The sequence below is a fragment of the Odontesthes bonariensis genome, chromosome 6, assembly GCF_027942865.1.
Source record: "Odontesthes bonariensis isolate fOdoBon6 chromosome 6, fOdoBon6.hap1, whole genome shotgun sequence".
Taxonomy (NCBI): Eukaryota; Metazoa; Chordata; class Actinopteri; order Atheriniformes; family Atherinopsidae; genus Odontesthes; species Odontesthes bonariensis.
This window is the reverse complement of record NC_134511.1, coordinates 34,501,459-34,526,622: the sequence shown is the minus strand read 5'-3', so window position 1 is coordinate 34,526,622 and position 25,164 is coordinate 34,501,459. Positions and strand designations below refer to the sequence as shown.

The window sequence follows — 25,164 nt, the reverse complement described above, 5'->3', positions numbered from 1 at the left end:
ATCTGTAGTAAAAATGGAGCATTACGTAAGGTTTATTTTTAGTGCTGTCATCTGTGTATCACATTTTAACTGGCATGTACATACACTCATATGTATATATAAGTTATACATGTTTAAATATATGTGTGTGTATGTATGCATGTGTATATATATATAGACATAGAGAGAGAGAGAGAGAGAGAGAGAGAGAGAGAGAGAGAGAGAGAGAGAGAGAGACATATGTAGATATATAATGTATAGTAGTATCTTTTTTGTTTCTATTATTTTTCATCCATTTTTTTTCTTTTCAGAAAGCACCTTCCAAGAACTCTTGGGCTTGAGCCATTTTCAAATGACACACTGAAGCATCCATTTAAAGGGAATGCTGTTTGAATGTGCTGCACACCCACTCATTCTATTCACAGTCTCTTCTGTTTCCAAGAATATCCCTCAGTGTTTTATTATTGAATAGAAAGAAGAAAAAAAAACTGTTTAAAAGGGGATTTTACTTTCATTACTGGGTACAGTATTAAAGATGGTCAGAAATTAAACATCTGCTTCACTTCAATGCCCCAGCTGTGACTGTAGTTTCTTTATGCAACTAAAACAAGTTTTATGCCTTCTGTGCAGAACTCGTATATCAATTTGAATGAGGGTAATTTAGTTGTTTTTTTTTTTATGTTGAGTGTGGTTTTGATGGAATTGTACTAAATTGCTCTATCACATCATAAAAAGTTATTCTTGATCAACTGAGGATTCATCCATCTTTGACATGTTCAAGTGAAGATGGCTTTTGCATATTTTCAAGTCTTGCACTTTTTGAAATCCTTGCCATCGCAGCAGATTACACTTAGTTTAGCTTTTATTTTGTGATGTGAGCTATCCATTCCTGATAAATCCTCCCCCCATCTATCACAAGCAGATTTGATACCCCTTAGGCACAGCAGAAGAGAAAAGATATCTGAGTCAAGCTGTTAGACTAAGAAGATTAAAGAGATTATTTGTGACTGAAGCTGCTAGCTGGTCAGCAGATACACAGAGAACTGCAGTGAGCTTAGAAAAAAAGCAATGAACATGTACAATACAGGGTCAAAAATAATAATTTGATTCACTTTTACCCTTTTGGCATCCTAACGCAATCCTGCTTTCCTTTTAATAAACACCCACTTGCACCTAATACATATAAATATATATTAAATTCTGTCAATCTATTAGCCAGGACATACACTATATTGCCAAAAGCATTTGCTCATCTGACTTTACACGCATATGAACCTAAGTGACATCCCATTCTTAATCCATAGGGTTTAATATGATGTCAGCCAACCCTTTGCAACTATAACAACTTCAACTCTTTTGGGGAAGCTTTCCACAAGGTTTAAGAGTGTTTATGGGAATTTTTGACCATCCTTCCAGTAGCGCATTTGTGAGGTCAGACACTGATGTTGACAAGGCCTGGCTCGCAGCCTGGCTCGTAGTCTCCGCTCTAATTCATCCTAAAGGTGTTCTATTTGGTTGAGGTCAGGACTCTGTGCAGGCCAGTCATGTTCTTCCACACCAAACTCGCTCATCCATGTCTTTATGGACCTTGCTTTGTGCATTGGTGCGCAGTCATGTTGGAACAGGAAGGGGCCATCCCTCAAACTGTTTCCACAAAGTTGGGAGCATGAAATTGTCCAAAATCTCTTGGTTTGCTGAAGAAGCATTCAGAGTTCCTTTCACTGGAACTAAGGGTCCAAGTCCAGCTCCTGAAAAACAACCCCACACCATAATCCCCCCCTCCACCAAACTTTACACTTGGCACAATGCAGTCAGACAAGTACCGTTCCCCTGGCAACTGCCAAACCCAGACTTGTCCATCAGATTGCCAGATGGAGAAGCGTGATTCGTCACTCCAGAGGACGTGTCTCTCTGCTCTAGAGTCCAGTGGCAGCGTCCTTTACACCACTGCATCCGATGCTTTGGATTGTACTTGGTGATGTATGGCTTGGATGCAGCTGCTCGGCCATGGGAACCCATTCCATGAAGCTCTCTACGCACTGTTCTTGAGCTAATCTGAAGGCCAAATGAAGTTTGGAGGACTATAGAGATTGACTCAACAGGAAGTTGGCGAGCTCTTCTTGTCAAATATTGTTATCACAGCATTTTTCCTGCAACCTCTCCAAAGTCCCCTCTACCCCTCAGTTGTAGGACAGGCACACAAGATACACATGACTCAATTGAAAAGTTATTGCTTTTGAATTTGTTTTGCTCAATGCTGCTTAAATAAAAAAGAAAAGAAAAAACAAAGCTGAATACTGGTTTAAAAAATCTGAGAAAAAGCTTGAAGCAATTTTATTATCTGTGAATGTGAGTCCAAAAAACTAGAAATGATTAATCAGAATAGCATTGTTCTTTGTACAGTGTATGGAGATATATAAGCAAGAAGAAGAAGACATTACCTTAAGAACATCTTCATCACTGGAGCTGCAGTCTGTGTAGTCAGATACATCTGTGACTACTCCATCTTCCTCCACAGCTACTGTCCTCACAGGCATCACCACCTTCTTCCCAGTCAGCACAGCTGTGTTCAGGATCTCTGTGTCCTGCAGAGAAGTAGAAGCAAAATGAGCTACAATAATAACACATATTCTATGTACTTAAATTTCTACTTATGTATGTTTCAGCTGCCGAACAATATTCTCAGTTAGAGTGGGAAGCAAGTAAAGTAAGAAGGTAGGAGACATAAGTGATGAAGAGGAACTCATTAACTTCTGTGTAGGAAGCTCAGGGTGAAGCATGGCTAAGTTGAGGTGATGGGATAGAGAGGAGAGTTAATCTTGGATTTCTCTGCATAGGTACGTATATCCTATTGAGGGATGCTGTATCAGTTCAAACCGGGCCAAACAACCATGGGCATAAACTGAAAATAAAGTATACACTCTGTATGTGCTGTGTAGCCTGTTCTTGAATTTTCAGTGTATTATTAAACAGCACAACTGAGGCAGATTGAGTTGGCAGTTGGCCACTTATGGCAGGGTTAGCGGTCTGATCTGTGGCTCCACTTGTCCACATATCAAAAGTGTCCCTCATGAATGGATGGACAGACTAGTGCCTTATTTAATGGGAAGCTTTCATAGGTGATTGAAAGTTAAATAAACTGAGCTAAATTGATTTGTAGGCATATTTGATTATCAAAGCAGGAAGAAAAAGCAGACAGATGCATTGTCTTCTATTGAAAGAAAGAACACAGCTTTATATGAAGCTTAAATAATCGAATTCTGTGACTGTGTGTGTGAAAATTAGTTTGCAAGCAGTGTAGGGCAGCCCAGTTCTTTGAAATATATGTAAAATCTAATTTAAAGAGACACTCAGCCGAAATAGCTGAAATGACCTTTTTTTCTAATCTGAAAGTTGCATCAGAAAGGCTTTTGCTATAATATTGGAAAACTGGAGCTGATGATCATATCTGATTTGTTAAAATTTTTTTTAGATAACCTTAAAATCTCCTCATGCTTGGCCCTCAGCCACAGGTCAGCTTCTACTCAACGAAAGAGATGAACCAGGTCAAATTCACAAATCAGGATCCCATAGGATGTCATGAATCCAAGCACTATAAATTACTATACAGACAAAAAATTTTACTAAATGTTTGTTACCTTCTCTTATTTTGTATGAGTCACACATTTCATCTTTAAAATGTGGTTGAACAAATGCTAATCTATGTTATCTGCTTAAACAGTGTTTTAATAAAAGGTCAGTAGCCCAGGTGACAAATAACTCTGACTATAATGTTCGGTGTTTAGTGGAGGGGATTATGTCATGGATTAATTTTAGAGCCACTGTTGCATGATGAAGAGGCCTGAGGCACCAAAATAACAGCACATGAAGCAGCTGTTACGAGCAGAGGATGACCAAATATTGCACGCCAGAACAGAGCAGAACAACACAGACGAGAGGCATCAGATAGTTGACAGTCAACAACGCAAGGTCACAGTCAGCTCAAAATAGAACTCAATTACAAAACAGACCAACGCATATACAGCCTTCTGTATGCTAGCCAGACAGGAATAGATCAGAGCAAAGTGTAGTTTATAAAACTTTCCTGCACCAATACGCAAAGGATGCACTATAAGTGTTGGCAGTTATTGGAGATGCTGCTGTTGGTAACATCAATGCTGGTTTTCATAATGATTAGATGTGACATAAAGCATGTCATGCAACTCACCATTACAAGAGGAGCCAGGCCAACAAAGTCTCTCTGGGTTGTATAAATCCTCATGGCTCCCTCTGTCCTGCCTCCATTTTTGGCTATTGACGGTAGCTCCAGTTTCCATATGATAACTTGGCTGTCAAGAGGACTGCTCAGCTCCTCAACCTCGAAGTCCATCTGAAGTACGTCCAGCAGGCTGCTTTCAAGCCTAAATGGGAAACAAAATACTGGAATTAGTATACAGATACAATATGAAAGCTGCTAATAAGTAATGTGATTATTTGACTATAAAGTCTTCAGTTGTTGTCCCGAGCCCTCAGTTTATGGGGACAGTGTCGTGCAGTGATTATTTTGCCACTGACTAGGCTGTATTTAAACCCATTCTGGTAGGAGACAGTGTAAATTTGACTGGTCTGCATGAGTGGTTAGGTAAATCCATGTGAATACTAGGATGCAGATTTTTTAAGGAATATCTAGTTTAGAATTTATAGTAATGTGTTTTGAATTTTGCCCCATGGATTTAAACTGAGGAAATTTCTAAGAGGAATCTGAGGAGATGTGACAAGACATGTTCGGCCTCTTTTTTCAGCTTTGGAGAGGGCTCTGCATCTTTAGGCAATTCACAGACTAAAATAAATTAAACCTGCCGAATTTCTCTTTGCAGCAGGGCCTGCCCTGGAAAGTGTGTGAGTATTGAATGTAAGTAGAGTAATAGATGGTCTGAGGACAGTGGCTTTCTGCATACATAACAAAAGTATGAGCTTTTATAACATATGATAGCCTCTCAGTGATGCCAGCTAGAACATAGTATCTTGTTGCCATGGATTAAATTTTCTTGCATTGTCCAACTTTGTTTTCAGGATTTTATTTCTTGTCATTGTATTGAACTACAGAGAAGATATACGGTATTGGTGCTCCACCACACAATAAGCATGCACATAACCACATGGACATTATCAGACTCACTGCAGTGTGTACATGTTATAAATCAGTGTCAAGAGTAGCGCCAACACATAGTAAGTCCTTTTTATTGCATGAAAAGGTAGGTGGCTGCATACCAGCCATCTCTCTACACAAGATTAACAACAATCTTGAACTGCAAATCATATTCATTAATCATCCATTAAGTTCCAAGCTCAACAGCTAAGCATACAAAAGGCTTTATCTTATTAAGGGCAAGAAGGAGATTTAGTGTAATATAATCATAGTGACATATTGCTTTGAGACCTGAGATTAAAAGATAGTAATCGCGTTCTGGTCAAGTATTAAAAGAAGATATACTTGACTCACAAGTGCTTGCACCGCACATCCCCTTAAGTCTGCATTAACACCGATATCCACACGACAGAGGCTGCCATCACACTACACCCCCTGTCATTTTTTTTTTTCTTTATGAAGCTTGAAGGGATCAGAGCAAAGTGTAGATCAACAACATCATCAGCGATGTGTTTATGTTCTGCTGCCTGTCTGAGTATATTAAGATCCAAGCCAAGCCGCTTCAATGGAGGATAAAAAAAAAGCTTTAATGTTCTGATACAGCAAACACTTTTCAAGTTCACCAAAGCCACCACGACAAAAAGTCAAAGAAATCCCAATAGAAGTGCAACATTAGAAGCTTTCAGTACGAGTTATGCCAATTTCATCACATTTTTAGAGGATTAGCCAAATTGGGTGCAAAAAAAAAACATGTTAGCCCACAAAGTAGTTGTTACATGTGATAATCCATGCCAAACAGAGAATACTATTCAATGAGGTCAAACTTATGCTGACAGTAAGTGTAGTTTTCAGTCTATGTTTCAGACAGAACACCCCATTTCTGTATTCATATATTCATTAAATAAAAACCATAGCAACTTATATATTTTATGAAATGAAAATGAAAACTTGCTTAAACAAACACCAATGTTTCCTCTATTCGACACAGATAACTGATTTAATTCATTAACAAAAAAAAATTAACCAAGGAATGTTCTGTTTCTATTTTTATTTGCAGTTTTTCACCTTGGTAAAGTTGGCTGCATTCACTTGCTCTTTTCCAGAATGACTAAAATAATTTCACGGTTTGAATTAAACTCAAAGAATTAATTTCTGGGTTCCCTGGCAAGTTTGAAATACAACAAAGTTTTACATTGCATGAATATCGCAAGTAAGACACTTGGTGTCATGGTTAGCTGGGACTGCTGGTACTTAGCTCATGGATATATCTTAACAGAACTAGTGTCATGTTGGTTTATCCTTAACTAAAGATAAATATCTCAACATCTATATTGTGTATTTAAAGATTAATTAAGTAGTCATAGTCCCCCATGGAATGAATCATATGGACTGTAGTATCTCTTGACCTTTCTCTGCCAACAAGAGCTCATGATCTGTGCAGACATTTAGATTTCCCACAGGAAAAATTCTAACATCAGCAATCTATACTTATGTATTTGTTTGTTTTTTTTGTTTGTTCATTCATTTGCTTGTTTAATTTAGTGACTTCCTCAAGTCAAACATTCAGTTGTCCACTTTTTTATTTTGGTTGTTTTAGTATAAAGTCACTGTTCTTGTTAATCAGTAAATGTTAGCAAACTCACTCACCAAACTCAAATGGTCAGCTTGGTAGATTTTATACTTGTTGATGCCAACGCCAACGGTATGAGTTTTGAGAGAGTAGGAGGAGATGCAATCTTCCTTGCAGAAAATTACAAAATTATCAAAATGGCTTCTCCCTGCATCAACCTGCCATCCTACCTCTCCATCCCAGCGAGACAGAAAGAGGTCAGGGGCAGAGGGTATTGTTTAATGTGTTAGTCTATTTTGCCTGGCTTGATTATCTTTTCCCTGAAAGAAGTTTCCGAAGGTTAGAAACGAAAGCATATAAAAACATATCAGTGGCAAAAATGATAAATCCATGCCTCTGTCCGTGGTGCTGAAGTGTGGACATTTTCACTCAGTCTCATACTCAAGTTTCACCAAGGATCTATATTAATCTTTAAAGTATGTTCTATTATATTATATTATTTACAATATGTTTGCTTTTGTTATTCAATATAGTAAGGGGACTGCCATGAATAAAGTGTGGTCATAGAACAGTAAGAGGATCATAGAAAGACACTGATGCCAGCAGTAGGCTCATTTCTGTATTTTTCTCTTGATATTTCTGTGATCATTAAGATGTATGTGTGCTGCTACTGAAAAATAATTCCCTCCCAAACTAGTTCCTTAACAAAAAACCTAATGGTAAATATAACTAAAACTATAGATGTGTGATGTAACTTAAAATTAAAGCATGCGACGTGACGGATGAAATTAATCGATTCTGAAAGCACTTTCCTACAGTTAAATATGTCATAGGTAGTACCATCTGTTTTTCTAAATAAGCATTATGAATAGCTGTTCACAAAATATAACAGTCCCACATAGATGAAATTAAAATTCTAAACACCATTTTTATATTGAGAAGCAGGTTCGGCATCTGTGTGTGTGCTGTTTGGTGGTGTGGGTGTAGAAGGTTGCTAACACAGCACAATCCCAAATGTTGAAAAAATAATAAGTCACCTACTTAATCCTTAGGAACTGCCCTAGAGATTGTTTCTAGCCCTGTTAAATAAGATTCAGTATTTCTTAGAAACCCTATGAGCTAACCTGCAGATGTCTTGTAAATAGTATTACTGTTACATCTAAAAGTAACTCACCATGGATCTCTAATCCTACAGTCTCAGGTTAAAATGTGTTTTTCTGCATGTTAGGAAAGCATGGACGCTAGGTACTGGTAAATGTTTAGACATAATTACAATGCAGGGAGGTGGGCTACAGAGCAAAAGAAGATAAGACCCACTTAGAGGGTTTACAGGAGCACCTGCAGCCAGCCTGTGCTTACAGAGTAAGTCCTTCTAGGGCACAGAACAGTATGCTGTAAGCTGATGTGAGACTTGTTCAGTACAGACGGTTTGTCTTCTGCTCCTCAGGTGCAGAGACTATATGATTTGCAGGACAACAATAATGAATAGATATACAATAGTGCCTCTTTTACAGTAACAACTTGAGACTAAGACACACCGATATCTAACCACACTTTCAAGAGTAAATATTTATAAGATAATACAGTTCCCAACCAAGGTTCAACAAGGGAAACAAATAAACAGCCCAGATCAGAATAGAGAGTGATGAATAACATGAAGAGTCTATAGGCTTGCCTTTTTCCAGGTATCGGGGCCTTTCTCTGACAAATAACAGCGATAGCTCCATCTGCACCCATATCCAGAGTGATGTCCCACAGTAAAGAGCTACTGGGTGTCGCTGTTCGAAAGGTCACGCCTTTCTTTACTGATGCTCTGTGAAAAGTCAAAAAATGAAAAGGTCAAGAATGTGAAACGTCTGTCGTGTGTTTCACATCTTTAGTTCCCTGTCACATTTACCGTTAAAAACACTTGTTCGGGTTATCTCAGTAAAGGCTTTTTGGAACAAATAGGCAGCAATCTTACAAAAGAAATGAATCACACAAACCTGTAAAAGGAAATGTGGAAAATTAGTGATACATGCCCACCCCCACTCCTCCCTCCCCTTTCTTTTGAGAGAGCAAAGAAAGCAATCTTTTCCATTTAGCCTTATGTGCTCTCATGATTTAAAATGTACTGATGGATTATTAGTTTACTTACTCTAATTTGTAAATGGTGTGCATTATGCAGCAGAACAGACCTTCCCAGTGGGCTTTCTCCTGCATAAGCAGCTTGCGCTAGGTTAAATGTTAATGAGATACTCTTCTGTAAGGATTGAGAGGGTAAGGAGAGGCACGAAAAGCAAAAACAAAATCCTTCCCAATGCTGCAACTATGGAACAAGTATTACTTCTTAATTTAAAAATCTGAAACCAAGTCATACAATTATCGCTTCATGATTGATATATCGACACATTGGTGTGTATATTTTGCACATTTTTGTTTGCATGTGCAAAGTGAGGAAGCCCTCATTTGCACATCCATCATGTAATGAGAAAGGCGACTGATTTGAACTGCCTGTTTACACAACAGCATTTCTATCTCATGAATTAATGTAGCTCCTTTAATTCAAAAGAAATTAAGAAAAGGGTTTAAGGTTACAGTTAAACAATAAGACAGCAGCACTTTTTTTCAGTAAAGGTATGATCTCTCGCAATCATGAAGATTGCCCGTTTCCATTCCACCTGCTCACTGCAGAAGCTCATTATTTTGATTAACACAAGTTCACTGAGGGAGCACATCACATAGAGGAGAAATCAATGAATGGCTTGTAAATAAAAACCTTTTAGTGATAATCGCACACAGATTAATGCCACAGTTTTAAAGTCATAGGACACTTTAATAAAAAACTAGGCTATAACCTCCTACTTTCTACCAATTCTACCACAGTTTGCTACTCTGTAATTACAAATGAAAAGCTAACCTATTAAATCACCTTTACCTGTGAACAGCAAATAAAGCAGAAAAGAGAAGGCATTACTGTAGCCAAGGTTGCTGTATAGTCTCTCTTTAGTAATTGAAACTAGCTTCTCTATGCATTAGAGTAACTGACAGAGGAAAACAGAAAGGGGTAATTGTTTTCAGTCAGAAGATTCCCCTGAGGCAGCAAAGGCAACAGCTGAGAGGGAAACACACAGTGAGGAAAGATCAACTTTAGACATGAAGGGCTTAAGGGTTAAGCAGATCACAAGATGGAAAGTGGCTGCACCTTATTACCCACAATGACAATAATATAATGCCAACGATATCCAATTACAATTTATGCTGTAATCAAATGTTATATTTACCTAGTTTTTAATGAATAAGTAAAACAACCATGAGAACAATTGTAGAAATCTCCCTGCTCCCTTTCTTTATGCCAAGCCAAGCTAACAGGCTCCTTATAGTTGCTTTATATTTAATTGAAAAACATCCTGAGGACAAAACACGATCCACATGCAATGCATCCAAGCGCATGCACTATTTATAAAAGGTTGCAATGCGATTTTTTTTTCTTCCTATGTTGCTCTGCCTACCTCAGCTTTAGTTTAACCAACTCTACATTTCTTTTTCAGGATTTGATAACAATACTGCTGACTACTGAGAATAATAATTGCAGTGTGATTTTACCGTTTGCTTCCAATGATGTAAACCTTTAATCCCCTGTAATTGGTGAGGTAACAGTGATGGCATGTCCTGTGTATTATTGAGAAAAACTTAGGGCTGTTAATCTAATAATGCCCTGACATGATGAAACACCTCTGTGTATTGAGCTTAGAAGAGCAGGGTTTAACTAATAACAAGTGGCAGTAACAAGACATATCCATCTCTTAGCTTCCACTCCATCAAAATAAGTAAATAAATAAATCCCTGGAAAATCAAAAGGGTGTTTTCTTTCTTCTGGATGGTTGGGAACAGAAACCAGTCTCCTTGGCTTGAGTTAGCAGGCCTTATGGAGGCAGCGGGCAGGGGGACTCATCGGGCCAGAGAAGATAGATAACTGTGGAGACTGAAGCTGACAGTGCATGTGAAAAGCAGCACTCAGGTGCTGCACCTGCTATCCATCTCAATTTTGACCGGGCAAGTCACGAGTGGCACTATTGCTACACTTTTTACATACTCTTCATTTACTTACATGCACATGCCCGCATGTAAAAATACTAACACAAGTCAATGCACAAAAAAGAAGAGTTCTTCAGACACTGACTTCAGAGATAAAGCCAACAAAGTTGGCAAAACTAATTTTTAAAATTCATGCGCACTGCACAGTAAACCAGCAACTGAGTATGATCTAAGGCCAAGAGGGCAGATTGTTTCTTTCATGTGACCAAGACACATCATTCTCGATGCGTTCTGTCACCAGTACTGCTTTGGAGATCTCACATGCGATTTGTAATTACTTCCCTGTTATAATTTGTGATCCAATCTTTAACTTTGTGAATTATTTGACATTATATGCCACAGCACTACCAGTGAACCCCAGTGAAGCCAGAAACAGATGCAATCATTAATTATGCAGGCAAATGTCCACCGTTTAGCCAGTCTGATGGCCAGCCATCAGCAACGTGCTTATCGTACTTATGGAGCAATTTGGGGAGTTGGGGAGACCTTTGTGCCAACACTGCTGCCAGATGGTGAGCACCACAGCTTTCGAAATGGATGTAAAACCCTACTCGTTACACAGATGAAGGATCATATTAACTGTTTCAAAAGCTCATTGAAAGTTTAATATAGATTCAGAATCCCAATGTTAATTGAATGTCACAGTGTTACCTTAAACAGGACAAACAGCTGTGACTTAATCATTGACTTTTATTAGCTGTGAAGAGCAAGTAGAAAGAAAATTGTATGCTCATACATTACTTTCACCTCAACTTTGTGTGCAAAGGAACACTCCAATTGCGCTTTGTGAAGCTAGTTGAATGATAGCAGGATAATACTTTAACTATGACCTTGATCAAAGCCTCACATAGAGTGACAGGTTTATTTTGCTGGAACAAGTGGAGCTTGTCTTTTTCTTAGTCGCCCTCAAATGTGTATATCCCTTGACTCGGGCTGTAGACCTCAATAACAGGTTTATAATGCTGATGAGAGAATATTAAGCAAAACTTAATGGAACATCCAGACAGTGATAAAGTGCACAGACAGCTTTTGAAGTTTGGATGCATGGCGCTTGTTAATGTGGAAAAAAGCTGGGTGAGGGCAGCGATGTGTTACTGACTATGAAACTGAATCAAGCAATTAGTCCATAGTGTCTTTGAAATGAAAAATCACATTTCAAAGCTAGCTCCCTATTATAAACAGTCGGGACATATCAAGTTTGATTGCTGCAAAGATTGCCAAACTTCCCATCAAATATAGTTACAGCTTTGAGGAGAGGACAAAGACAGGAATTAACTTTGAGTGTTGATGATAGAAAGCAAGGAAAGGAGAGAAGAAGAAAGTAAAGTGACATCAGGACTGACTTTTTTAATTCATGTTCTTAGTGATGGAAAGGTGAAGTAGTTAAGGCAACAATGATTAAAAGCGACAGGATGAAGGGGGGAAAATTAGGTTTTCATTTTTGGCTTCATTGCTTCAGATAAAATAAAGTCACAGGAAAAAAAGGAAACCAGATAATTAATATAAATACATGTCATATTTTGAAGTGCTGATCTACAAAATAATCTAATGGCTCCCACAATACCCCAGTAAACCCCTACAACTGATGAAATGTTGGATAAAACACCTCCCTCCTAATCTTTTTTTTTTTTTTTAATTTGGGTGCAATAATACTTGAGAGAAATGTTGTAAGCTGGCAAGGAGGACCCGTCAGTCTATACACACTTGTCTGCAAAATCAATATTTACCTTTTCCAGCATTGACAATTGAACTCAAAAAGAGAATTAATAATCCATGACTGTCTGCTCAACTGCTCACCTCCATTGGAGCATGAATAAGCAAGCCAAGATGGAACTAAATCAGAAAGTTTTTTTTTAGGAAATATTGACTGTGCATTGCAGTGTTTTATAAGCACAGACTGTAACTATTGTTCAGGAACCCACCTACTTTCGAACACCAGTCTTAATGGACTTTCTTATTTGGCCAGGTTTTTAAGTCAGAACACCTGCCCGGGCACCACTCAAAGACAACGACAGATTTATGACATGCTCAAACAAACCAAATTAATAACTGAGACATTTTAGAGAAAAAATATTTTATGCCTCCTGACAGGTCATTATTCAACAGCTGGAGTAAACCAGACAGTGTCTTGAATAATAACAAAATGGAAAAAAGATCTGTCTGTAATCAGGTTAGTTTAAATCTCTGCCTGTCTGCTCTGACAGGTAAACTCGACTAATCTAGCTTTGCCGCAGTGTGGTTCTGTTTGAGCTCCATCTGGATGACTTTGAAAATGTTGGAATATAATTACTAAAGATGTCACAAAGGCGTTCAGAGGAGCAACTATATTGAAGATGGTACTTGAAATGCTCTCATCACAAATAAAACAGGAACATCTTGCATTGCAAAAACAGAATAGTCTTAATTCATCTTGGGCCATGTTACTAATCCACATAATATTCATATATTCACCAGCAATGCACTGATACAGCGCAGACACAGAGCATGCCCTTTAAGAATACTGATTCATGCATTACTTTATTTGATCCGTGTCAGGCTACCACTCTTGAAACAGTCCTTAATGTTATCAAGCTGCGCAAAAAGCAAATAATCTTCTCATTTCTCAGAAAGACCACTATGATATTTTCAGAGAAATGCCATAATCCATGCTATATCTCACTGCCCCTAATATGGCCTTATTTTTGATGCCACAGGATTTATGCAAGAATTAGAGGAAATGACTAATACTGTCTGTGAAACAGCTGCCCAATTTGAATTGAATTGAACAGCAAGCACAACTGTACCTTAGAGTGAAGTTAGTCAGCTGAGCAGAGCTGACCATGAGTATGTAGAAAGTGGCGATGTCAGTCTTTTTCAGAGGCTTGGAGGATGTCCGTATGACAATGGCGTTCCCAAGCTTGAGCCGAGAAAGTGTCGCCATTCCTTTAGGTACCTGCAGAAGGCGCACGCTCCCAATCCTCTGCATGGGAGTGACAGGAACATACTCAGTCTGCTGCAGTGAGCCACCCCAACGATTTCCATCCACATAATTACACTTCCCATTGGCTCTAGGCTGGGCCTGGTAGTACAGTTCCACAGGGTTCCCAGCAGATGAATCCTGCCTCTCCCTACTGGTACCCTCTGACCCTGGAGCAAACCAGCCAGGCGCAGGGACCAGCTCAGCCATGCAGGTTCCCCTCTCCCATCCTGTGGCACAGATACCCCTCACCTCCTGTGTTTGCCAGAAAGCATATACCGTCACACATGGTAGCTCATCCACAGCTATCTCCCCACTGTTCCAATCCCTCCCTGCGACATAGAAGAGGACACGGACTTTGGGCTTGGAGGAGAAAACCAGAGGCGTCAGCACGAAGGCCTGGATTTTCCAGTTAAATGTAAAGATCTCCGGGGCATTAAAGACTTGCACTGACTGGACCAGGTCCAGTGACACAACCCTCTCTATGGACATGTTTCCATAGCTAGCATTGACAGTTGGCTGGCGGCTGGCTCTTAAAATAACAAAGGGCTGTGTGTGGCTCTGCATGCTGGAGTTCCTCATGAAGTCCTGCCCAGCCTCCTTAAGAAGGAGGTAGTCAGCCTCTCGAACATTGTAGTCAACTGGCAAGGAGACAGGGAAAGGCACTGGACTCTTACTGTCAGCCACTTCTTTACTGCTCAAATCTGTAAGATAAGAATATAAAATTGTTGTACGCTTGTTGATATGGGAAAATCTAATAACCACATATCTAAGCCACACGACTTGTAGAAAAAAAACACAACTTAAGAATTTGATACACTACAATTGAGAATAAACTGCAAATACTTCAGCATTAGGTCTGCCAAGGCCAACTGATCAGCTGAGTAGGGCATCAAAGAATTAAATCGGCTTCAGAGATAAAGCTTTAAGCTTACGCTGTACGTAGTATGACAAACAATATGAGCTGGTAAAACTTTTATGTATCCAATTCTAATGTGCACCTTAAATGAACCAGGTATTGAAACCATTATGCTGAGCTAGAAGTGTCCTCATACCAGACTGCACCTTAATAACTCTTGACCTAAATGTGAGCAACATTAATGAAGCATTAAGACTTCTAGACTAACTAGATAAGAGTTGAACATGGAAAAAAATAAACTACTATGATCTCCCAATCGTCAGACCACTCAATTGTAAGGTAAAACTGAAATGACAAGAAACGGACCATTTCCTGAGTACGGACGCTACGGATACATAACTCAAGAGGAGATAGTTTCATTACAACCCCAATTTTAACAAAGCTGAGACACTGTAAAAAGTAAATCAATGCTTAAAAAGTAAGGTAAATTGAAAAGCAATGATTCTGATATAAACCGATATTTCTTTCACAAAAGAAAATAGACATTTTACTATTTCATGAAAAATTATTAGGTCATCTTGAATTTGATTGCAGTATCATGTCTCAAAAAAGTTAGGATGAGTGCAGCCAAAGACTGAAAAGTATATGCTTCTGTAGGTGCTTTGTTGGTAGCAGATCAATAACATGATTGGGGGAAGAAGGAAACCTTGGAGAGGAAATAAAAATGAGGTTAAGCAATCTGCAAAACACATTGTGTCTACAAATTATGGAGCAATTCAAGAATAATTTTACCCAAAGTAAAATTGTAAGACTTTGAATATCCCATCATCTACAGTTCATAATATCAATAAAAAAAATGCAGAGATTCTGGAGACATCTCCATGTGCAAGGGAGACGACTGAAAATCTAAATTTGATGCATGTGATCTTTGGCCTTGGGGCGGGCGGCACTGCATTTAAAACAGACATGATTCTTCCATGGAAATCACTGCATGGGCTCAGGATAACCTCCAGAAAACCTTTTTCTGTGAACACAGGTCACTGTGGCATCCCCAAATGCAGGTTAATATTGGAACATGATTGAGAAACACTGCTGTCTTCTCTAGGCCACAGCTCATTTAAAACGGACTGAGGCAAAGTGGAAAAGTACGGAAGCCCAGAGCGGACGTGGCACGTATAAACTTTTTTCTGATGGTTTTTTATGTCGTTATCTCGAGAAAACGATCATTGTTTTCTCGAGATAACGATTTAATTTACCGATGGTTTTCGAGGCCATTTTTTCTCCCTAGTCCACCCCTGTTTATATGTGTTTATATTTATTTCTGGCAAAGGTGTACCCATTTTTACCCCCCTTTCATTGAAAATTGAATAAAGTAGCCGGAGATGGCTGGCTCGACTGCAGCTCAATAGGCGTTTACACCTTGGTGATCCTGTTGATATAGTCAACTTCATCAGTGACCAGCTGAGGGGACCAGGCCGTCTCCATGGTTACCAAATGATGCACACACACCAATGATGCCGTTATCGATAACGGCATCATTGGTGTGTGTTAAACCTGATTCCATTCTTCAAATGCTTGTCACATCAGCGGGATTTGCTTTGTGCATTTTCACAAGCAGAATTACACAAACGCTCCACATTCCATGTTTGATTCATAGGCTACTTTATTGAGTTTTCAATGAACAGGGGGTAAAAATGGGTACACTTTTGCCAGAAATACATATAATCAGGGGCGGACTGGGGAGAAAAAGTGGTCTCGAAAACCATCGGTAAATTAACTCGTTATATACGAGATAATTATGTTGTTATCTTGAGAAAACCATCAAAAAAAAGTTAATACGTACCACGTCCGCTCTGGGCTTCTGTAGAAAAAGTGTTCTATGATCAGATGTGTGAAATGTAAAATTCTTTTGAAAATCATGGACTCTGCTTCATCTGGACCAAGAGTAGAAGTGCCATGTGGCTTGTGCAGCTCCAAAGCCTTCTTTCAGGGAGGACCTTGCATATTTCAACAAGACAATATTTAGGCCCGAGCAGCTAAGCGCTGCGAAGGCCTATTGTATCTGAAGGATTTCACTATTATTCTTCTTCGCTATGATTCTTTTTCTTCTCCACACGGAATCGCAAATGGGGAGGCCTAAACGTATTCGAAAACTCACCAAACTTTACCCAAAATTGTACCACACGTGAAATTGCATGATTTTAATGGAGTCGAAAGTGGGCGTGGCCAAACTGCTCTACAGTGCCACCTAACTTGAGATAGCCCGAACCGTACATCGTAGAGATCTGAAACTCGGTATGTATGTAGATCGCCTCAAATCAAGAACAAAAGTCTCTTGGAGGTATGCTCTAAAACGTAAAAGGAGGCAGCCATTTTGGTTCAAAGGGCAAATTTTGGCCATTTTTCATATTTACACACCTCGTATTAAAATTTTCACGTCCTAGGGATTTTGAGCTACGGACTTCATCTTTGGTCGGTATGCAGTTAAGGGATGGGGGAACAAAAGATATCAAAAATCTTGAGTTTTTGAGCATGTTTAAGGGGCTTGGCCAAGCGGCAAACTTGGCGCACTCGCCAGTGTAAACGAAACGCTATAACTTTCCTGTAAAAAGTTAAATCTGCACCAAACTTGGTATGAGTCATCCATGTTGGATGCCCGACGGTCCTATGTGGTCATATGCTGACGTCATCTTAGCTTCGCCCCCTCAGAACAGGAAGTCACTTTTTTTACTTGGAAAGCTCCATCTCTGGCCCCCTTCACCTAATCAACATGATCTTGTGTCAGAATACAGATAACAAGTTGGTCTCACTTGCTTTAAAGCACCAACAGTTTTCAGTTGAAGGCGTGGTTGTGGTGGCGTGGCGAAGTCAGACATTGCGCCGTTACCATACGTTTGGCTCTAAATTCTACAGTTTTCAGCCGAGATGCACCAAACTCACTGGGATCGATCCTAATCCACCCCCCAACAGCTGTGCAGTCCAATATTTGATGGGCATGGCCTAATGCCTCCACAGCGCCCCCTAGAACATCTAAAAAAAATCAGCCCCAAGCCATGCTTTCACCGACAGTCATGAAACTCAGCACACCTGTGCGTCTTGTCAGGACATACAAAATAGTGTGGGCGTGGCAGAATGGCAAATTCCAATCCCTCGCCGTTTGCATACGTTCGGCTCGATTTGCACCAAACTAGATATGAATGACATTTGTTAACCTCTAAAGAGCCCAATAGGATTATATTGGAGTGTGACTCCACTGCGCCCCTAGATTATTTAAACAGCTATATCTCCTTGAGACATCATCCGATCTGCACCATATTTATTGTGCATCATTACGTAGCAGCGCTTGACACGTTGGCGTTGTACATATCTGCCATCGCTAAAAGCCCCGCCCCCACAAAACAGGAAGTGACTGTAACTCCTGTCTGGAAGGTGAGATATCGGTCCAACTCTGAACACGTGCCACTGGTGTCGTACTGACGTGCACTGAAGGCGATTTGGGAAATTCGTCGCACGCTCCACCTGATGGACGGGTGTAAGAAACGCGTGACGGCGTTGATGGCCACGTCGGGGCAGCGGTGCCGGCACTCCCGCGGTCGCAAGGCCGGAGCGGCGCTTGGCAGCGAGGGCCGATATCACTGCTCACAGTTTTAATTAACTTTTACTTTGTCACAGTAGAAGAGTCTGGGTGCTGGACTGGCCTGCCGGTCTGCAGTCCAGAAACACAAAATACAACAAAGAGGACCCAGCACTGTTAAGCACCTAGACAAGAATGCGACAACATTCCTCTCCCAAAGGCATCAAATTCAAGATGAGCTAATGTTTTTTGTGAAATAGTCAAATTTGATATGTTTTCTATTAGTGATGTCCCGATCTGATCATGTGATCGGAAATCGGGGCCGATCATGTGGTTTCTGACTCGATCGGAATCGGACGTTTCATCCCAATCAGCGATCGGATATATAGCCCATCTATATATGTATTTTTATTCTCATTATTTTTTTTATCAGAATATATTTAAAAACAAATGGGGAAAAAAATAACAGCTTAGTATTTACTGTTATGTGGTGGTACAGAGTCAGACCGTCTCAACCATGGACATAATATACGTAGACGCCTCATAGACTGACGCTGCCTATTGGAGCCGACGTATCAGCTGCCGCCATCTTGGATGGGTCTCTAAGGCCTCCACATTGCATTTATTTCGACTGAGGACGGTGTATATCCCCAACTACAATAATCATAAATCCCCAAATTTTTATGTCTATGGTCTCAACTCCAAACAGAAATAACGCATGCGGCATGACGTCACTTTGCTGCGTGCCGCAAAGCGAAGCAGAACACGGCGCGAATGTCTGCTGTGTGGAGGTATTTTAAAGTGGATGACAAAAACGTTGCGATTGCAAACTGTGACATATGCAAACTTGGGATTTCAAAAGGTGGCGAGGACATGGCTAACATCTTTGATGAGAACAGGAACAGGCTCAAACCTGACAAGGTAGAGATGTTGGTTTTCATCAAGAAAAACGAACATTTCATTCTGTGAAGCCAGAGGAGGAGAGTAAGAATTAGAAGTGCAGTTCCGAAAAGCACATTACTGGCCTTACTTTATAACACTGTGGCACTTTTATTTGCTTATTTGTTTACATGCCTGCCAGGTATTTCAAGTTGAGCTGCTGCTCATTTTTATATTAGACATTGTTGCACTAAACTACAATGTGGATTTGTTTATTACTTGATTAATTAAATGATTAAATTAATAAAACTAATAAACACTTCAAACAATAATTAAATTAGTTAAATGATAAAATAAGTGAATAAAATTAAAAAATCAGGGACATCCCGGATCTGTTTCTTCGCTGTTCTTCATTTTTTTAATGTACTGTAGAAGTATCGGATCGGGACTTGGTACTCAGATACTCAAAATCAAATGACTCGGAGGCAAAAAAACCTGATCGGGACATTCCTATTTTCTATGTATTGTTGGGAAGCTGTATCTAAAGAAATCTAAGTTTTGTTTTCTTAAGAGATAAATTAATATTTAAATTAACATTAAAATTTGATATGCTTTCTATGAACAGCCAGAAGCTGCTCAGATGAATGCAGAATTAATTACCGACAGAAACTACGTAAATATCAAAGTCTGCTGTAATGATATAGGATTGGTGATTCAACAAGTTACATTTTAAATTGTGCGTTAACTGTTTTTTCAACTGCCCCAATTTCACCTCTTTTAGATGAACTCCTTTCTTCATAGGGGGAAGAAAGGTAAAATCTTACATTTAATGGCATACGGTTTAAATCAGTATTTGAGAACTGGATTTTAAATGGCATTTTCAGATTGAAGATGTCAAAATAAAAGACCTGAAGACTACATTTTGATGTAATATTTTTTCATTATTCTTCCATAAGTATACTGTATCTATGCAGTAGTTATTTTGTGTCATCTAGTAAACTGGTATAATAGATTTAAAAATGAAAGTCTCTTTGATTTCATTAAAAAATGATTCCAAGAGAATATAGATTCAATTTTCATATAAAGATCAGAAACAAATGTCTGATCTGGTCTAAAAGCTTAATTGTGAGTGCATTTACCATTTATGTGGATTAAGAAAAAACATATTGACGTTTACTCTGTTTCAATTAATAATTACAAGCAATGGATGCCTGCACAAAGCTTGTTCCTGCATACTGAAAACAGCATATTAAAAAAGTATCATACCAATCGCAAGTAACACAGAAAAGGGGCAATTTCTATTGTAGATGTTTTTTAAATTACAGAATAAATTAAAATCGTTCTTTAAAAAATTTACAAAAAAGTTATAAAAGATGTCATATAGAGTGTGGTTTGTCCCTAAATGATTAATTTCATGCATCAAAATCATTATATCAAAATCATTCATCGTACACTTTATGGCTACTGGCATTTGATGAGTTTCTCTGTCAAGTTCTCTTCTATCTTTCATCCTCACTCTTCCACCCCAGCAAAAAGCCTGTCAACATGGCCTGGTGGTTCTCAAAGCAATGACTATACTGTACATGTCACAACCACGTCTACTGAGCAGCATCTTTTATTTTTGTTTTTCCACACACAGACAAAGGTGTCAGTCATGATTACTGAGTGGGCAACGCGCTGCACGATGTAGGGTTAGACTGAAATCAAGATCTGGGCTTCACTGGCTTTGCCTGCCAGTGGCCGCAGTGACAGATGTGATGTGTAATACCAGTGCTGGCAAGAGCTCCATTTGGAGTTAATATTAAACTAGCTTACTGCGTGCAAGAGGGAGGAAACACCATGACTGTAGTAACAAATTACAACACATGCAAGATCATCCCTGTACAGTTAGCTCACCTTGTGACATCACTCGCTATTCATTAACCTGGAAGGAGAGCATTCAGATACAGAATTTATAGGGAAATGTAAATTGCATGTTGAGAAATTAACCCTTTCACTTTTCCCGGCAATGTAAGTAAAACTTCTGCGGTGACAAAATAGGTGCCTTCAACTGAAAATCATGAGAGCAAATCCGCTGCACCAACTTTTCCAGCTGTTCCTTCCTCTCAAATCTCTAATTCTGAAAAATTTAGCTTTCTGTCTTCCTTGACTGAGTCAGAAAGCATCAGTGTTGGGATGCCGATGGGATGCCATTTCTAAACAAATATTTCTTTCTTTTATTATTTTAAATCCCGAATTCTATCCAATTAAAGCTGCCGTCTGCAACTTTTTTTTAGTCATATTAGCTTGAACTGTCATGGGATATAATATTAAATAGGCTGTTTAGGAAAAATCCCGAATTCTGTAGCTCCCTCTGAAGCCTGTAATTGTGCTTGCAAAAATCGAGCGCTCCCGGCTGTTTTTAACCAATCACGTTAGGTTTATTATTTATCTATTATCTGAGCAGAACAGTCACCAACCACGTCTTCCATGCTGAGCGTGAGTCTGCCCCCAGCTTGTGTGCGCGCACACTGGTGTGAACTCACATGCACAACCTCGTCCACAGAGGGGGAGGGACCTGAAAGTTGGATCCGTTCGAATTTTCCGACTTTAGACTCGGAATTTTGAAAACCTGCCGACGGCAGCTTTAAATAAAATACAACGCTGTCCTTTTCATGAACTAAGTTTAGTACTTTAGCTGACGTTTTCCGAGGCCTGTATCTGAGTTAAGATTGATAAAGATTACTTATCAACTTGAGAACTATTTTCCTCCTCACTGGTTTTAATAAAAAACACTGTTATATGTAATGGAGAATATTTTGCCCTGCAGTTTGTCTTGCAGCTTTGTCTTCATTTCTCTGCATTGGCATGGCAACCAACAGCTGCTCAGTGTATTTGTCTTTAAGCATTATTTCTACCCTTGTAATTAATCTTTTCTATTATTCCATTAAAATGCACAAAGCCTTAGCATCCGCTGTGAATTCTAATGTGCGCTAATGGTTTTTACCATATGTGCAATACAGCTTCACGTTCCCAGTAGCGTTACAGAAGGCAATGGGTTTATGTATTTTGAATAGTAATTGAGAGATCAAAATATTTATTTTGACTCATCATTTTTCTTTCATTTTGCTGTCACAGATATTTAAATTAAATGTCGGTCACGTAGAAATAAGCTTACTGTTAATACTTACAAATAAGAAAGCGTTGGCAATTATCCAGATGCTGCTAACACTAATTATGCACCTGTGTCAATGATAATTTTTAATCTAGTGTTAGCTCTGCTTGTTTTTAATCTTTTGACCAACTGACCTCTCCACTGCATCTAACTTTAATAGAGCATTAAGGATTCTCATTAGGTCGTGACAGCTTGCCAATGAGGAGGACCTTAAGTACAAGGATTTTTATATTGATGTTGTGTTTTGGAACATTTAGCCCACTTGGGAGATAACCAGCAGCATATAGTGGAGAACAGAAATGCTGCTAGGGCAAATTTTGTAAAATGTTGCTGAAAGCTCAATCATTATTGGATATTCAAAGACCAGATGCAAAACAGTGAGGACACCCATGTTAAGATAGTTACGATGAACTTAAATGTTTAAAACTCAAGTGCTAAAATCTGATGTCCTCATGATATCTACTGAAAATATTATGAACCCAATTAAATTAATTGTCTCGAACACTGGGATTTACTCACATCTGTTCATAGCCCTCTGCTTGTGCACAATGTATAATGGTTAACCAAAAACAACTTTCAAAACATTACACTGGTGACATTTGTTTGACGATCAAGACTCACTTAGTCATTTGTTTTTCTGTTTAGTGGTATATGTCATTATGGTGAAATGTTTGTGGACGAGAGCAAAACTGCAAAACAGGCCCAGGCTTGAAAGACTACAATGCTTCTTTCGGTCAAATCTCTTCATATTAAAAAAGTCTTTACAGCTTTGATTTTTCATCTTAGATGCTTTAAGTACTTTATAATGCACAAACATGTAAAGAAGATCCAGTCTGACTCATATAGGAAGCAAGGATCTGAAATGTTGGCGGACAGGATGGAGAAGATAAGGAAAGAGAAGGGGCAGGAAAGTCGGAGAGATTGAGGGAGGCTTAAGCTTATGCTCTGATTGGTTAGGATTGCAATTTCCAATGAAACTCTCAAAGCTGCTTTAAAAATCAGTTTTATCACAATTTCTCAATTTTTTCTCTTCTTATTACAAATCAACCCATGTCCGTTCCCAAGAAGTGGCTGTCTAAGGAGCAGTTCTAGGCTTTGCAGTTAATGTCTTTCTGTTGTGCTATTTTTCCCCTCCTTTTTCATTATCAGGTTTGGAATGTAAATTTTCTGCTTCATGTTTGCCTTACTGAGTGTGAAAATTGAGTTCCTAGTTTTGGAAAAAGTAGGGAGAGAACTGAGCATTAAGACATCTCTCAAATTTGGTTATATAGCCATCTAGTCATTTTATTCCTAACTGTTAAATGCCCTTCTTACTGCTTTAACACCTCTTTGCCTCCAGTAAGACACCTAATTATGATCTTGTTAGCTTCGCTGTGATACTGTGTAACTGTTGAGTAAGATGTAAGTTAGTAAGTTAGTAACACAAATAAGAGGCATTTATTTAGAATTGACACTTTTAGAGAAAGCTGTTTTACTGGTGGTCTTGCTGAGAGTAGTATGACCTGCATTCAGGAACATAATGCACAAAAACGAGAATTCAGCCTACCAGCTCATTTGTTTTCAATTGTTATCAAAGACACAGTAAAAGATTAAAAGGGGCCGTCCCAAGAAGCTTAGGACACTTCGCTGCACTTAGGCTGGTCTTGTACTGATTCCTTAAAGGTTAGCTTTATTTTCGATTTAAAAAAATCCAACAAGCAAATACTTTTTCTTAACTTGCTTACCTTGTGTGAGTACTGTTGTAATACTTGCAAAGACAATCTGTAAAATCATCCAGCTCTGACATTCAAAGCTCATTTTGGCACGCCGAGCTGCTCGCTGTTCCAGGCAACCCCCCATCGTCCGTGTGGTTGTTTCAGCAGAGTATGGAGCAAATTGTTTCATTCATTCCCGCAGTTCGCGCACTCACCATACTCGCACCTGTGGAAGTAGAAATGGTGGTTTAGTCCACGTTGCAGGTAAATGGACCGCGTATCGAGATCTGTTCATCGGCAGCACCTCGGCTATGCGTAAAAGTTGTGCGCAACGATCCTGGAACTGTCTCTCCTGAAAACTTTGTATCCGATCGGAGGACGTGAGCTGAAACGATGCGGCGGAGAACGACGCGTTTATATCCGTGCCGTTCAGATCGAGTCTGTCTCCAAGTCTTGCCACCGCGCCTGAGAGTCTGCGGTGTTTAACGGCTGTCTGCAGATCTCTGACTGTCTTGTGCACAAACCTCAGGACACTAAACTCATCATGTGTCACGGTTCATCCTCTCAGGGAGCTGCGTCCGGCACACCGCTGGTAGGATTAACCCTGCGTGAGGTTTGTGTCTAGTGTCAGAAGAAATTATTTTAACGCGCAGGCTCTTTGATGACTTTTGATCATTTGATTTGATCATTAATAGCCCTAAAATTGAATTATCTTTTCTGTTTGAAGCGTGCTCAGATGTTACATAAATTATATTTTTCATTATTTCACCATTTCTATCATCTGAGGAAACATGTTTGGCCATCAGGTGTTATTCATACTAATTGGCTAATGGCCTGTATTTCCAAATTAGTTAGAAAAGTAATTTCTTTCACGCAATTAATACCCCAATTACACTCATTTCCTACCACAGTAAATTATTATGTACAATCACAAAACTGGTTAATTTTCCCCTTAAGTCATCAAATTATTTTCAAATACATCATATTGCCGCTTTGCCAGAACCTAACTGCCTATCATTCATATACACATCTTGTATATTCTTCACATTACATTCTAAGTATGACCAAATATGAAAAGTTTTACTGTTTTTTACATTAAGTCAGTAACATCCTGCAGCTTTAATAAGAATGGTCACCTAATGCTTGAAAGCATCAGGTGGATTTTTAGTGCCCTCTGATGGTAGAACAGAGACTCTATATCAAGAAACCAAAGGTGAATCACACACAACTGCTTGCAGACCAGTTACCTCTGAGATTATTGGGTGTTCCACTTATTTAAACTTATTTTTTTAAG

The 25,164-nt window shown here is 39.1% G+C and overlaps 1 protein-coding gene across 1 annotated transcript in view; it reads right to left on the bottom strand.

The window, feature by feature from the left end:
* LOC142382522 (transmembrane protein 132D) overlaps positions 1-24,349 on the bottom strand; it is a 30,344-nt gene extending 5,995 nt beyond the window's left edge. Inside the window, exons 1-5 of the mRNA XM_075468496.1 lie at positions 23,901-24,349; positions 13,538-14,414; positions 8,353-8,490; positions 4,187-4,379; positions 2,421-2,564 (exon numbers count right to left, since the gene is read on the bottom strand). Of these exons, the coding sequence (XP_075324611.1) occupies positions 2,421-2,564; positions 4,187-4,379; positions 8,353-8,490; positions 13,538-14,414; positions 23,901-24,060 (1,512 nt within the window). The 5' untranslated portion in view covers positions 24,061-24,349. The remainder of the gene's footprint in view (positions 1-2,420; positions 2,565-4,186; positions 4,380-8,352; positions 8,491-13,537; positions 14,415-23,900) is intronic.
* Positions 24,350-25,164: the final 815 nt, after the last annotated feature.